This window comes from Bombus huntii, chromosome 14, assembly GCF_024542735.1.
Source record: "Bombus huntii isolate Logan2020A chromosome 14, iyBomHunt1.1, whole genome shotgun sequence".
NCBI classification, from domain to species: Eukaryota; Metazoa; Arthropoda; class Insecta; order Hymenoptera; family Apidae; genus Bombus; species Bombus huntii.
The window spans coordinates 83480-99780 of record NC_066251.1 but is presented as its reverse complement, the minus strand read 5'-3'; the positions used below and the strand labels follow the sequence as shown (position 1 = coordinate 99780).

Genomic DNA, 16301 nt, shown 5'->3' with positions numbered 1-16301 from the left:
TAACTTTAAGCTTGCACTTCTTCCGGTACTACATATAATTTCGTGTCAATTCAATCAGATACTTTGCCAGAAACAGGAACAATTGAATAAGTTAAGACTTATCTTTCCAAAAATAAAGATCACAATGGCATCTGTTGTAAAATACGCAAAGAATGTTTATTATGATTCTTTTAAATGGTATGTAATAATAAAGTTTCATTGTGTTGTGTATAATGTTCGAGTCAATTTTATAAATGTATAACCTTGTTTAGTGTTGCCCATTATTCATTGAAATTCACAATTACTATATATGTCTAATTAAATAAAGATTATATAAATTACAACATAATCATTTATATAGACATAATCTTTTATTCACAGGTCTGTAATTAAGAGCATTGGCTTATTTGTATTAGGAGTAAAGATTGCTCTTGAATGTAAAGGAATGAACCTAATGCCACCAATCTCTTAAAAACTGAAATATACAAGCTGAAAATATAGAATTTACTAATATATTTAAATCTGCCATATTATACATGTGCATATGTAATATTTTGTAATTTTATCATGTAAAAAATCATGTTAAAGGAAGGAGAACATTTATATATACTTGCTTTACCCGATTCCTTCATTCATTTCTATGCTTGTACGTATGTAAAGTCAAAGACACCATATATCATGTTAATATTATTTGTAATATGTAATAAAGCTTTCAACTGGTTTTATTTCTCAAGAAGCTTTGTGTAATATATATTAATAAATGTATTTGTTTTCCTTAATCGGATACAATTATGTTCGTATATTATGTACATAGACTGCTTATGCATATATATAATGTACTTATATGTATATATATAACTGTACTTATATATGCACTTATATGTACTTGTGTGCGTGCGTGCGTGCGTGCGTGCGTGCGTGCGCGCGCGCGCGCGCGCGCGCGCGCGCGCGCGCGTGTGTGTGTGTGTGTGTGTGTGTGTGTGTGTGTGTGTGTGTGTGTGTGTGTGTGTGTGTGTGTGTGTGTGTGTGTGTGTGTGTAAGTACATATATAAGTACAGTTATATATATACATATAAGTACATTATAAAGGAAAAAGTATGAAAATTTTATGATTTATATGTTACTTGTATATAAATGAAAATTTCATAAACACCTTCGTTAATATAGAAAAATGTCTTCTAAATGTGATACATTTTCTTCGAATATACCTTAGTGAAATCAAAATTAATTTTTATTAATATGTATTATAAGAATAATATTATACTCGTTAAAATAACTCACTGATTTCTTATCATTTTACTCTACTATTACAGTAAGTAAAAAATTATTTCATTCCTCGGTGCTTACAATAGAGCATTTGTACTGACCTACACTTTATAATATTTGTAATATTTTTCGCAATTATATTTATTATCAATTAATATCTGTTACATTATTACGGTATATATAAATGGACAAATGTAATTAGCTCTATATTTTTTCTATTTAAACTCTTCCAAAAAGGTAGATATTTTTTACATAACTTTTCCTCGTAAATAAATATTTTTTCAGTTGTTGTTCGTGTTATTTATATTAATATCACTAATTTATTATCATTAGAATCACGTTATGTAGAGCACGTGTTATATAGAAATATATATTATATTATGTGTGTGTGTGTATGTATGTGTATATATATATATATATATATATATATAATACTTAGTTCAATCAAGTATTTATAATTTAGATTTTATTTACTACATTGCTACAATAACAATTTATTATTATATGTGAGAAAATATTTGTATATTATTTACATGGGTTTGCTCTCTGTTTAAAGAATAGTTACTAATCCTGAAGAAATTATTAATGCAAAATTATACATTGGTTACATATTGAACAAACAAGAAAGTGAACTGTCTGAAGACATCGATTTTTAGACAAAAGTTACACATATTATGTTTTACACTATACTTTAATTTACTTGTAGCGTGCGTATGTATGAGTGAATAATATGGCTGATGAAGATATAGAGAACTGATTATATAACTTCGATACATAATACGAAGTTACATTAAAGATCATGTAACACACCATGTCAAAAATATTTATATACTATGCTGATTACTCAACTTCAGGTAGGTCTAAAATTTCTCCAACAAATTCAGCAACATTTATGTCCTTTTTGGCATGCTCTGTGATAAAATCAAGTTTCAGTAATTGATTATAATTTGGACGGGCAGTATAATCTTTCATTAAACTGAAAAAACAATTATTAATTGAACTGTATATAATGGATTTAAAATAACATTACGAACAATTGGATTTACCATTTATTGATAAATTCTTCGAAATTGGCCGAAAATTTATCAGCTGGCAGCTTTGGTGCTTCATCCTTTACAACTTGTTTTAATTGTTCAAAAGGTGTTCCCCAAGATTCATAGGGAAATTTTCCTGTCGCTAGTTCAACAAGAGATATACCTAACGACCAAACATCAGATCTGATGTCATATTGTGAAGGGTTACCCGACGGGTCTATCCTTTCTGGCTAAAAAAAAGGTTACAATGGAGAATTTATTGAATAGACAGGATTAGAGATGCTATAATCTATCTTAGAAAGTTACGTACAGCCATATATGGTTTACAACCGGCATCAATAGTCTTAGCAACAGAATCCACAAGATAACCAGATATACCAAAGTCGCAGATCTTGACCTCTCCTTTTCGATTAATTAAAATATTACTAGGTTTCACATCTCTGTGGATCACCCGTAACTGTGAATACAGATAATGTAATGCGCTTACTACCTGTAAACATTTTTAAAATTATAATTACGATTGATGTTATAATAAACAGTAAGTTTTTTGTTATAGTCATTCAGTTTCTCCTTACTGCAAAAGCAATTTTCCCTAAAATATCTTCAGGAATGGCACGACCATGCTTATACACTTTCGTATAAAATTTGTCCAAACTCATATCCATAACTTCCATACATATCCAAACATCTCCTTCCCTAAACAATGCTCCATAAAATTGTACTGTATATTGACATGCTGAACTACGCATGGAAATATCTAAATCCATAAGTAAACGCTTTTGTTCCTGTGTATTAACTGTTGCAGTTATTCTCTATAATAATACATAAAACAATTTAATTGCAAACACATAAGAAATATAGTAATATGATTTCTTCATAAGAATACGTTATACCTTAACTGCCATAATAGTGCCACTTTGTTTGTGTCGTACTTTATCCACAATACCATATGCTCCTCGTCCAAGGATACAGATTGTTTCTAAATCATCTGCCTCTACTACAAATGTTTTATCACCTATGGTTATTGTTGTTCTTTTATCCAAATTTCTTGGCGGAGTGCTATAATGTATAAAAGTTATTATCAACTTCATAATATTACTGAAAGTTGGACAATTATCAAAAAAAAGTAATTTATTAAAATGCAGAACAGTACTGATATATTATGATATATTTTTCACTTGGATATACGTTTCTCACATTTATTCATAAGAATATATTTATATACTGTTGATAAAAATAAATTGCTATTATAATAATAGATTAACAAAATAATGATACTACGTACACAGGCACAGGTGTCTCTTCAGAGACCTGCAATTTCAAGTTTCTGTTTCCTCGACGTACAGCCATAATTCAATAGACAACTAATAAATAATATTAAGTCTGCAATCGTGGCAGTATATGCAGTTGAACATAATACATATTCAGATGAATCCTAATAAATGACAGATATGTATTCTGTAAAAAAAGTTGATATATGTTTATTTTATACACTAGGATAATATTAGTTATTAAGGATTAAAGGTTATGCAGTGAATTTACAGCAGATAAATACAAGTAAACTAGTAAATAAAATTAAATTTCTTCGGAAATATTTTTATTGTAAGATCATTAACAACAATTCACACAATACCTTATTAATAACATGATGATATTGTAAGATAATATTGACAAAATTCTAAATCTCCGTTGCCCATATATGAAGTTTTCAGTAAACTCAAATAGTCGCTTGAAATTGCTCACAAAAGCCAATTCACTTTCAACTCTTAATTTAAACTCTAAACTGAATTATCGTACTCTAGATATATTAGAAAATTTTAAAGAAAGAGGATTGTGATATTTTATTCCAAAATTTAATGAAATAATAATACATAGCTGATTGATAAATTGTTTAATAGTAAAATTATAATATGTCTCAAATTATTTAAGACGAAGCATTAAAGGTACGTTTACACGCTGCATTAAAAGTCATGACTTTTAATGTCGCAACAGTTGATTATCGTTGTCATGACATTGTGTGCTGTAGCATACTCCCTCTATTGAACACTGCGTGAACTAATCCGCGCCGAATTCAGATTATAAAGTGTTGTTACTGAAGCAACGAACAGACAGAATTGTAATGAAATATTGACTAAATGTCAAAATTATGTATTAACGGTAACTATAATCACTCTCTAATTTGCATATTTACATCTGTTTCAATAGAAAAGAACATTGCCAAAGCATAAATACCTCGCTCTGCTATGTGATACACTCAATACTTAACGATAGGAAACTCTTGAGCTCTGTGTCCAAAATGCAAGCATGGTAACAGTTTAAAGTTTCCTTAATTCGCGATTAATTATTAAGATACAGTTATTTGTTTCGAAGCTTATTTATTTTAGATTTAAATATGGCGTGTGACAAAGTGGCTGCAGCAAGTATTCGGATTGTCTTTGAAATAATAAATTGTGAACTTTAAATAACTAGAAGAATATGTAAAAAGAAAGTTTGAACATAAAATAGGATTGATAAAGGGAATGTGTTAGAAGCAAACAACACTCTGTTGAAAGAACTTGCTTTGGAAGACCCTCAAAGTTTCTTCAATTTTTTTATGTTTATAATATATATGTATATATATACTTACATTTATATCCAATCTTACGATTTCGTCAACATTTTTAAGCAGTCATTGAAAGCCACTGGATTACAATAATTATTTAATTTCAGTTTTTTAGACACTATCATAAATAATAGAAATTTTTTAAATTTACAAGGTAATCAGTTAAAATGAAAAGAGATTTCGAATATTTGATGTTTGTTTTTGTGTATCTGTGTGTCTTCTATGTTGTTATCTTCAAAGTGATGGAGTAATGCTACAGGCAGAGGCAGATGGAGACAATGATTGTATATAATTTAAGCGCGTTCACATAATTGAAGTTTGTACATCTTGTTATAATTTAATTGCCACCTCGTTTGGCAATGTTTGCAGTTGCATTGCAATGGAATTTCCAAACGTCCCAAATTCATCAGATTCCCGATTATTGAAAATACCCTCTAATGCTTTAACATCATTGTCAATCGATGTGGCCTGTTGTTTATTAAAATTAGTTATCTTTCTCTCTTTTCTTTATTTTCGCGGGTGTTGGCCTTGCATGTGTTTCAAAAGCAGTACCATCTTTCCTTGTTGAACAATTGTCATTCATATGTACTCATGTAACAATCCTAGTTCCTGAAACAAGATATTTCATTGTTTCAGGTATACAAAAATATAAATGATTGAATTTGGACATTGCAAAAGCATTTCATGCAAGGTAAAACTAACCAAACTGCATAGGAGCTTTAGATGGAAAACATGTTGTCATTTAGTGCCTGCCAATCGTAACTACACTAATGTAGTTCTGGGATTAGTTGATCACAATTATTGTTTCACAGTGATAGATGTTGGATGTCATGGGACTTAACCAGAAGATGCAATTTTTGATAATTCTAATTTGAAGACAGCTCTCAAAGGATATGTATTAAATGTATCATCTGAATGTGTAATCTTGTGAGATGATGCATTTCCATTATCCAAGATCATATCTTACGACATAATGTGCCAGACATCATTATATGCTTTTCAAAGAGAAGATTTATAATTGTAGACATCGTAATTGTTGCCATATTAGACGCATATATATAGATTAATATATTTCGCGTGTTCCAAAAAGAGATAATTTTACAGAGAAGAGATAATTAGAAGTTTAAAATAAAATCACTATTATCTGAAGATGCTAAGAACGTTTGTCGCATAAAAAGTTTGTATCTTTTTATTAAATAGATTATACTTTATTTCAGTGGACATGAAATCATTTACTTTTTTCTTTTTTTTGTCATTTAATGGTTTTCGACACGTAGGATCAAAAAAATATCAGTCTTAACTTTAAGAATCCAGCGATTTAAGAATCATGAATATGTAACACCAGAGGGGAAATTCTCTCTAGTAAAATTAAGCGTTTTAACTTATTTTACAGGATAGTATGACGTCATATTGCTTCTATTAGCTTCTATCAATCATCTGATTGGTCCGCACTCCGCTCCATGATCGTATAAACAGGTCTCGACGCCACGATCCATAATTATGTAAACGGGTCTCGACACTCGCCAAAGGAAATCGTCCGAAAATTGAGTCGTGAAAAATTAACACGAAAGACCAGAAGGTTCTCGTTCTATAAGAAGACAGATACAGATGAGTAAAGTGCCCCTGCTCTGTGAAATATTCATAGCATATTACGCATGCGCAGATTATGATTTTTCTTGTCTTTCATATTGATTTTTCACGAGTCAACCATATGTTTTTCTATGTTTACGGTGCACGAGCGCCAAGATCTCTTTACATAACCGTGCTCCGTACAGATTAGCATTGAACTAAACTTCTACTACACCTCTATAAACTTCTATAGAAGTAAAGGAACCCAATAAAAGATATCTTTAAACCAGTTCAAACCTAATCCAATACTTAGGATCCAAAATCCCGCCGTAAAATGGTAGCCACCTATGTACATTTATCATGGACATATACCTATGGCATTTATTTGCAGCCAGCAACTCCACTTATTGGACGAATTATAGATAGAAGTCAATATGGAGTCAAAGTAACGTGTTAAATACACTGAAAACGCTCAATTTTACATATGTATAACTTCTGAATTGTTAAATTCCTAAGGTTAAGACTTGAATTTTTGGATTCTATATATATATATAGTATATATATAGTCAATAATTTTATGTTCGCCAAAGTAAAGTTTATCTGTTTACATTATTTATGATATCTACATGTAATAGTATAGTTTTGTATAAAATTTCAGTTAAAAATATTACGACAAAATAAGTTGTTTTTCAATTTTTTATTCAAGATATTCATGAACACTATTTGCTTGAACATTATTTATTTGGACACTATTTACTCGAGATCATATTGTAGAAAGTCATTGGATAAATAGGTTAGTAGTAGTAAGATACCTACAACACATGCTTTGATTGAATCAGCTGTTTTCGTTACACGTAGAAAGATTTTTGATACGAAGTGTACTGTCGTTCTTTTAAAAATTGCATTATTTGTTACAAGAAATTTTGCACAAAATGATTGAAATTGCAGCACGACAAAATGATATGTAACGAAGTTATGGATAATTCGATTATTTTTATGTCAAAACCATCCTAATTTGACCACGTCAGATTTTTTACTGTATAATAACTGTGGTGGTGATACTGATGGTTATAGAAGGGGTTATAAAGATGGTGGTAGTGGCGGTGATAACAGTAACGGCAGTAGTGATGATAGTATAGTAGTAAAGTCGTGATATGTTTTTACATTTATGAAAATATCTATCTATTAACAGAGGAATTTTCTGAAGAGTAATGTGAGCATTTAAGAAGATGAAGATTTGTATAACGTGCGTGTATTGGACATTACTTTTTATATCAGTTGCTTCCAGGTAAGCATTTTTTCTTCCTCTTTTATCAACAATTTACATGCACGTGTATATAAAATTACTGATAGCCTTGTTATGCACTGAATTTTTAGTAGTACTAGTGTAGCATATTGTTTAACCGGTATGTTTTATTTAAATGCACAAAAATAATGAAAAGTATAAGGTTACTATTAATCCTCCTTACAACTAGTGTTTTAACTAGTGTTACACAAGGTTACAATATATTGTTAGTAAATTTGATGTTTAGAATACCATAATATATGAATTAACAATATTTGACACATATAGAATATAGAAAGAGTTTATATCCATAATTTCAACTCGAAAAGTACAAATTTTTATTAACTTGTAAAAAGATAAATTCATTTTAATGTTCTATACATTATAACTTTGTGAAGGAAGTATATAAAATAAATACGTATATAAAAATATAATACATCAAATGAATATGTGAATATCTACTTATATTTTCAAGTAAATTTCTTATTATTTTATGAATTAATATAAATTTTGTAAAAAGTTAAGTATAAAGTATCATTACTTTAATATTTATATTTTATTATAAATTATAAATTCTCATGTATATATATATAAAATGGAAAATGTTAATTTCATATTTTTTGTTAACTTATTCATTTGTTTTAACATATTTTTATTACTTATTACTACAATATTTTTATTACTTATTTATAATACGTTATTGTAATATAATTATAAGACATTGCGAAAAATGATCATATTGAGATATTTTCATCATGTATAAAACTGTTTTAAAATAAAAACGTTTGATTTATAAGAGTGTACAGCAGGGTGTTCATGATTTTTTCTTACATATTATTTTCTTACATATAATTAATAATAAAAAAAATATTATATAAAATGTAGTTGCAAACATTTGTTTGCAATGTTATAAGTAGATTGCATATTGAGTTTAATAAAATACGACATTAACTTCTTGTTTATAGAACAGTAAATAACAATTTTTTGTTACACATATATAATTTTCACAATTTCGGGATTACTTATTAATTAAAAACAGACATACAGAGAGGTGCTGGAAAATTTAAAAACTAGTCATTTGAACTTGTATAAATCTTGTGTGATACAATGTTTAGGTAATTGGCATTTTTACTTAGGAGGAAAGAAATCATCGTACCATTTAAATTTGTAATACATCTAGAATATAACATAATAACAATAATAGTTTAGTTAATCGTGTCAGTGGACAGGAGGAAGGACTGAGTTTACAATTGTTTGCGTTTAGAATATGTGTATCTTTGTATATTATGTATATGTTTATATATATATATATATATATATGTTATATAATAACAAGAGCTTTAAGCTTCAATTTTGGATATTTCATTTTGTATAAAAGTACACTGTTTCGAAATAATATACAGTTCTTGCCTTTTACTATATGATACTTTTTTTTTTTGTTTACAGTGCACTTCTGTTCATCATAGTTGCTTCTGAAAATGCACAAACAAATTATCACTCATCCCTTAAAATGAATGAAACTTCTGAGGCTGTCGATAATAATACATTAAATAATATGGAAATTAATGACCTAAACACATCCACTATACCAATTACGGAATTACATGATCTACACAAATTAGAAACTGATTATAAAGATCATTATTATCATGTAAGAATTAAAAATAAGAAATACGTTATAAATTGCAACATTATTAAGAATTATTACATTATTTCTTATTCTATGAAATTTCTAGTTATTTAGAAATATCTAATTCATCTATAAAAATTTAGGAAAAATATATTGAAGAATCTGCTGGCTTCGGAACAGTTATAAATGACGAAGCAAGAAAGAAAAAGAATCCTTATAAAGATTCAGATATTGTAGCTGAAACTCTTACTCAACAACCTAATTTATCTCATGGGTAAGTTTTTATTATGTCAACATAACACAGAAAAAACCTATTACATTTGATTGCATAAGGCTGCAAAATGTAAACTTTATATACGTCACTCAACATGTATAGACTGATATTTCTAATTTTTACTTATGAATGAACTTTTCTAATTTTTACTTATGAACTTATTAACAATTAAAATACTAAATAATATTTTGAGCCCAGTCTTTAATTAAATTTTATTAAATTCAATATTTATTGCTATGATGTTATGCTGGAAATCGTAATTAACTTATATATCTATAAAGTTATACTTTCATGTATAATGTATGTAATAAAGTCTTCATTATTATGTTTAAGGTATTGAAATGATGAAAATTTAGTAACATAAAAAGTATTGTGGCACAATATATGAAATGTTTTAGTTTCTAGTAGCCTTATCAAAATTATGCTTAAAATAAAATAAAAAAGTACGTGTAATAAGGCATAATTAATGATCTTTGCCTGACAATTAAAATAAAAGATAAGATAATAGCTGATAAGACACGCAGTGATTGCATTAAATGCGTAATTTGAAATGGGAAAGATAAGAAGTAAAATATATAAGGATGAAAATAATAAAAAATATCAATCCGAGAAAACATATTTCATCTAATTAATAATGATAATTATTATAAATGTATTATTGTGACTGAACCGATGTACGATTATGATCATTGTACGAGTTTTATTTTCAATAAAATGTTTTACCTATAACATATAAATAGTTATATATGTATAATAAAAATATCGTTGGCAAATACAAAAGAGGAATAAGAACGTTAAAAATGCGTTCATAGTATGTTTTGGCTCAGAAGAATAAGCTTGATCCTTCACTGTATGAAGGATTCGCTATATCAGAAAGTGAAAAATTAATTTAAATATTTTTCTGTCATTACACATAAATAAATTTGATAGATGAAATTTTTTATTCGTTTGATGAATTTTAAACCTAAGTCGTTACCAAAATAAAAATGTCGGAAATTTTTAGCTTAAATAATAAAAATAATTAATTCCTAACCTACAATCTTTTATTTAACTAACTAACTTCTTTCTTAGCACGAAGCTATAAAATCATATGCATTTTAAAATTATGTTGATCGCCTTATTTAAAGCAATTTTTCATAAATTATTACAAGTACATATATGCATTCAGTTTTCTTCTTTGCAGAATTTCTGAAAATGAGGAAGCAACAGTTTTAACTTCGGTGAATACATCTGTAGCAGAACTTCAAAGTTTAGCAGAATCAAAGCTTAATTCTGAGTTTTCAAAATCTAGATTATTCCCAAAAAAATCATCTATATTGACGAAAAATGGAAATATAAGACAAAAGATGAAAAAAGGACAGGAAGAGATGTCATCTAGCATACAAACGCCATCACCATCTATTATCAATGAAATTACTGAAACACGTAATGAAACAAATAGTCTTGAAGAAGAAGAAGAATCTTTGTTACTGACAAATTTAGTTGGGGAAGAGGAAACATCTGAGGTAGTGGTTGTAGTAAGGGCTGAACAAGCTTCTATTACCACTGATGGGCCAGAGTTGAAGCTTGAAGAGAGTGTTGTTAAAGTACTTCCCGATGAGATATCTAAAGTTGATGGAACATTTGCAACAACCTCAGAATTAAGTGATACTGATGCTAAAGCTAGATTAGTGGGAGAAAATAGAGATGATGCTGCTGCAGTTGTACTTGGCGAAGGAATCGTAACTGTGGGATCCTCAAATCCACATGAAGATATCCCATCTTTCAGTGAATGGACACAAAAAAGATTAGAGGAAGCTGAAAGGAAAAAAAGTGAGTTCTATTTATAAATTCAACAATAGTGCTGTCGTGTTGCGCAAAAATTAATCGAAAATATGTTCCATTTTTCATATAATATTTGTGAAAATAATTTCATTGTAACAAACATTATAATTGAAAAAGTAATATTTTTATTATTTTAATTATAAATTTGTTTTTAATTATAAAACAGTAATTACCTGTTTTGTAGCGCATCCAAATGCTTCTGTTCAGAATTCTGGGACACCAACACGAGGAATTGGTGGAATGAAAGTTCGTTCTAAAAACTATGCTTCTCCAGATTGTGGTGCAAAACTTGTAGCAGCAAATCCAGAAGCACGAAGTGTTGGAAGCGTTTTAGTTTCCACCCGAGATGAATATATGCTTAATACATGTACGTCACGTATATGGTTTGTGGTAGAACTTTGTGAAGCGATTCAAGCTAAGAAGATCGAATTGGCCAATTTTGAACTTTTTAGTTCGTCACCAAAAGATTTTTCAGTGTATATTAGCGATCGTTTTCCTACAAGAGATTGGAGTCCAGTTGGTCAGTTCACTGCGAAAAATGTGAAGGATATTCAAAGTTTTGCTCTAGAGCCACATCTTTTCGGGAAATTTATAAAAGTGGAACTTCAAACCTATTACGGATCTGAACATTTTTGTCCTATTTCTTTATTTCGTGCTTATGGTACCAGTGAATTTGAGGTTCTCGAAACGGAAACAGAGAATCAAATCCCAAGAGAGTCGCATACAAATGTTGATGACGACGAAGACAGTGACGAAGAGGAGATTTTAGATGTTGAAAATGGTGAACCACCAAGAAATTTATTTGGCAGCGCTAGAGATGCTGTATTGAGCATTATGAAAAAAGCAGCTGAGGTATTAGTAAAATCAAGTGATTTGACCTATAACAATATCACGAAAATCCAGCAAAGTATAGACAGTGGCAATATCCTTGAGAACTCCTTTATTAGTTGTACTACACCAAGGTATACCATACTTTGTGATAGCTGCTCAGATCAAAAATTTGCAAAAATCTTCCAATTAATTAGTTGTAGGGAAAAACAATTAAATGAATTGCTTAAAATTGATCTGGTGAATAGAACTTTAAGACAAAGCGGACTATGTAAAATTCATGGCGTTGGAGTTGAAACTTCCGCGAAAAAGGAGACGAGAGGAAATAATGAAAATGTAAAAGATACGGAAAAACATGACCAACTGAATGAAGGATTTAGTTCAAGTAAGAATTTTCAGCTAGCATTCATAACATCTATACTTAAATCTGAATATATTGCTGCACTTTGTAATGTATTAGCCATAAAAGAACGTAAAGTGGTAATGAATACAAGCCATGAAATACCATTTAATAATTTCAAAGAGGTTATTAAAGAAGATATATCACACAAACACAAAGAGGATTATAATAGTGATACATTTCAACACACATCAGCTACACATGCTTTGACTTCAAATGTTGATATAACTTCTCAAGAGCCTAAAAAAGGTATTCAGGAACCATCTAGTGAAGAAACTAACATATTCTCTAGTAGTACACCTGTCGAGATTTCTTCTAGTTCTAAAAGTATAGCTTCACAGATAAAGCCTGCTAAAACTTTTGGAAAAGAAGAAATTAAGAATGAAACATCAATACCAATTTTGGAAATTGAAGAAACAATTCAGGCTGAAGTACTAACAACTGTTCCTGTATCTTTAAATATTGAACAACATCCAATTTTAAAGGCCTCCGAAGAGCCATCTATAACTCCTAGTATTTCTATCGAAAATTCACCTCAAACAACTGCTTCTGTCTCAATAACTACTACTGACAGCAGTGAATTTCCAAATGATGATGTAATATCAGACATGGAACCCTTGGAATTTGCTAGTGTACCAAATAAAGTGGAGAGAGTGGGACGTCTGGATCAAGAAGGGAAACAAGAACAAACAGAGATTTTAGATCAAGAAATTAAGTTACCTCCTCAAGATTCTTTAACATTTGACAATTTATTATCTGATCTAAAGGATTTAGAAGGAGAATCAGCCCATATTCAAAACGGTCCTATTGCAAGTGCTTCAGTGACTCAGTCAACGGCAAATACCATGCCACAAAAAGAATCTGTTTTCCTAAGACTGTCTAATAGAATCAAGGTATGTATGTAGTTACTTATCAAATTAATAATTCTAATTGTTATTATCTGACAAAAAGAATAGAAATTGTGCAATATAATATTGCTAGTTTTGAAATGCAGTAAACATATTGTTAGACGAAATCTCTTTGTTATATATAATAATGCTCTAATAGTGCTCTTGCTACATATTGTTATGTACATATTTATGCTAATATAATATATAAATATAGAATATATATCTATATGTATATATGTACATATATACGTGTGTGTATATATATATATATATATATATATATATATATATATATATATATATATATATATATATATATATATATATATATATATATATATATATATATATATATATATATATATATATATATATATGTATGTATGTATACACACACACAGACTCTTTATTATTGTTAGGCATTAGAAAGAAATATGTCTTTGAGTGGACAATACTTGGAAGAATTAAGTCGTCGATATAAAAAACAGGTTGAAGAAATGCAAAGATCTCTTGAACGCACGGTTTCAGCAATGAGTGAAGAAACGCGAAAAAGAGACGAACGTGAATCAAAAAGGGCAGAAGAAATTTCTATTTTAAAAGAAAAAATCGTTAATCTTTCCAACTCGATGAAAAATCTTCTACATGATCGTGACAGTTGGCATGGAAAAATCTCTATGATAGGTCAACATATGTTGTTAATATGTTCCGAAGTTTTTATGATATATTTAATTTTAATGTACTGTTGGGGAAATAACAATAAAGGAGTTGAAGTTAAGAGGAAGCAACAGTCAGACAAAGACATGATGCGGCGTAAAAGTGCAGAAAACTATAATTCACATACGAAGAAACCGAAAAAGCGAAGACCAAGCGAAATAGCTTCTCACATTACAGGTACATACCGCGAATTAATGATTATTGGTAAATCTTATGAAACAAAAAAGGAAAGGAAGAGGAAACGTAAAAAAGCAATCACCTCGATTGGTGATCAAACAAATGTAAACAACGATATAGAGATATGTCCAAATACACAGTACGGAACTTCAACAGATGTTACACACGAAATGGAAATAACACCAAAAATTGCTCCGTCTGTCGAAGTGTTGCATACAATTGATGCCCCAAAACAGGTTTGTAAAAGGCTTAAATCTGCCCCAGAAAATATGATTAATTCGCACGATGATAATGTACACAAAGCAGAGAGTAATATACAACTGATATACAACTTATCATGTGCTGATAACTCTGAGACAGATTCCGTTAAAAATTCCGAGCTAAATAATTCATGTACTGACAATTCAAATGAATTGAATTCATTATCAGCAGATATATTTCCGGAAAGAATTGCTTATAGTGAACAAACTGTCATGGAATCTGAAGATCTCTTAAATTCCAAAAACATTAGTGGCATATTAAAAGACACAAGACTAAGTGTAACATCTTCCTTTATGAAAACAGCTTTAAGTACAAGAAAGAAAAGAAAAGCTTATTCAAATGATGTGAATGGAGAATGGAGTAAGAATTCACGTGATTCTAATGATAAGACTGTACAAGTAAGTTATATTCCCTCAAAACTATCTTCAGAAGAAGTTCATACCGATGGTGATACAACTACTAACGGTCTGTTAATGGATCAAAGTGATGAATCCAGAAGTAGTAGTGTGACGTCAATATCAAAAAAAAAGGAGAAAAAGAGCACTGGTTTTAGGAAAATGGTGAGAAAATTTTTTTGATTAAAATGAACTTGCCGATGACGGCTAATTGAGGGAATAACTTGAAATTGCTAGAGCTTATAAGACTTTTTATTTAAGTATAAAATACGCTTGGTTCGAATGCTTTGCTCGTATGAAGTTACTTAAGATACTGTGCAGTTTCACAGACTTACATTATTTCTAGAGCTGTATTCCTATATAATGTTTCTGTAAATAGTTGATCAGTTGGTGAGATTTTATAATATATTATCACACAACATATTATAATATGCGGCACGTAATCCTCGTATTATATCTTCAAAAAATATATGCAAAGTGTGTGCATATACATATATTGTGCATACATATGTCACAAAATTTTACTAACTGACCATGAACTGTCTTCAGAAATTTTATATGCAAATAAGTCTGTACCTCTGTACATACATTAAATAGATCGTATAATATCTGAATATTGTGATTTGTTTGTATGAAATTTCCTATCGATAGGTGTAAATATAATTATTATTTAAAATATCTCTTACGTAGAACTGTTTCAGAAATAAAGCTTTATTATAGCGTACTAGACTGATTTATGTATCATTATTATTTTTAACATTATAACTTATATATTATTTAATATTCTTTTTTTAAATTGTGGATGTTTATGTAAAGGTAATAGGCAAAATACATAAAATGTGTGTTGTTAGCGCACGTGGTTAACACAACATGATTGAGACATTTCTTAGCGACAATGGAATTTAGTGTATTTACACAGGTTTATTGTAACGTTTCTTGACTACTGCGCTGAATGGCCTAATAGCGGTAAATGTAGAAATAGAAGAAATTCCGAAATAAGACAGGACTAATAAACATCCACAACTATCATACTTACTTATCGTTAGGTATCTCAAAAAGTTTGTCTATATACCGGTATTAAATAAAACTTACTCTGCTTCAAAGGGACATACAATTATGTACATAATATATTGGCTAAATGGAGATAAAATTTCAAGATGACTTTTAATTTTT

General features: G+C 29.3%; 2 protein-coding genes and 1 long non-coding RNA gene across 6 annotated transcripts; 2 read left to right on the top strand and 1 right to left on the bottom strand.

The window, feature by feature from the left end:
* Nucleotides 1-28: 28 nt before the first annotated feature.
* Nucleotides 29-758, top strand: LOC126873262 (uncharacterized). Its single transcript, XR_007692351.1, has 2 exons — nt 29-177; nt 361-758. It is a non-coding gene; the product is annotated as an uncharacterized LOC126873262 (long non-coding RNA).
* A 434-nt stretch (nt 759-1192) lies between these two features.
* On the bottom strand, nt 1193-5732 carry LOC126873256 (dual specificity mitogen-activated protein kinase kinase 6). Its single transcript, XM_050633953.1, has 8 exons — nt 5584-5732; nt 3913-5490; nt 3565-3737; nt 3173-3338; nt 2855-3091; nt 2590-2769; nt 2292-2509; nt 1193-2221 (listed from the first exon to the last, which is right to left on the bottom strand). Exons 3-8 carry the CDS (start codon nt 3627-3629, stop codon nt 2086-2088), a joined length of 1002 nt encoding a protein of 333 aa, XP_050489910.1. The 5' UTR covers nt 3630-3737; nt 3913-5490; nt 5584-5732; the 3' UTR covers nt 1193-2085.
* Nucleotides 5733-5918: 186 nt separating this feature from the next.
* On the top strand, nt 5919-15852 carry LOC126873246 (SUN domain-containing ossification factor). 4 transcript variants are annotated; one of them, XM_050633932.1, is made up of 7 exons: nt 5919-6058; nt 7643-7738; nt 9182-9386; nt 9509-9639; nt 10823-11451; nt 11648-13584; nt 14001-15852. In XM_050633932.1, the coding sequence occupies exons 2-7, from the start codon at nt 7680-7682 to the stop codon at nt 15309-15311; spliced, it is 4272 nt and encodes a 1423-aa protein (XP_050489889.1). In that variant the 5' UTR covers nt 5919-6058; nt 7643-7679; the 3' UTR covers nt 15312-15852. The 4 variants fall into 4 exon arrangements, with proteins under 4 accessions (XP_050489889.1, XP_050489888.1, XP_050489887.1 ...); XM_050633931.1 differs by lacking the exon at nt 5919-6058 and adding an exon at nt 6501-6966; XM_050633930.1 differs by lacking the exon at nt 5919-6058 and adding an exon at nt 7011-7243.
* Nucleotides 15853-16301: the final 449 nt, after the last annotated feature.

What these genes read in the sequence shown, in the direction of transcription:
- LOC126873256 (XM_050633953.1), bottom strand. Translation starts at nt 3,629, where the DNA reads ATGGCTGTACGTCGAGGAAACAGAAACTTGAAATTGCAGGTCTCTGAA. An exon ending in GCACTATTATGGCAGTTAAG is followed by an intron (nt 3,092 to 3,172) that starts GTATAACGTATT and finishes GTATTATTATAG; the next exon opens with AGAATAACTGCAACAGTTAA. An exon ending in TAGGGAAAATTGCTTTTGCA is followed by an intron (nt 2,770 to 2,854) that starts GTAAGGAGAAAC and finishes AAATGTTTACAG; the next exon opens with GTAGTAAGCGCATTACATTA.
- LOC126873246 (XM_050633932.1), top strand. Translation starts at nt 7,680, where the DNA reads ATGAAGATTTGTATAACGTGCGTGTATTGGACATTACTTTTTATATCA. An exon ending in GGAAGCTGAAAGGAAAAAAA is followed by an intron (nt 11,452 to 11,647) that starts GTGAGTTCTATT and finishes CCTGTTTTGTAG; the next exon opens with CGCATCCAAATGCTTCTGTT. An exon ending in GACTGTCTAATAGAATCAAG is followed by an intron (nt 13,585 to 14,000) that starts GTATGTATGTAG and finishes TATTATTGTTAG; the next exon opens with GCATTAGAAAGAAATATGTC.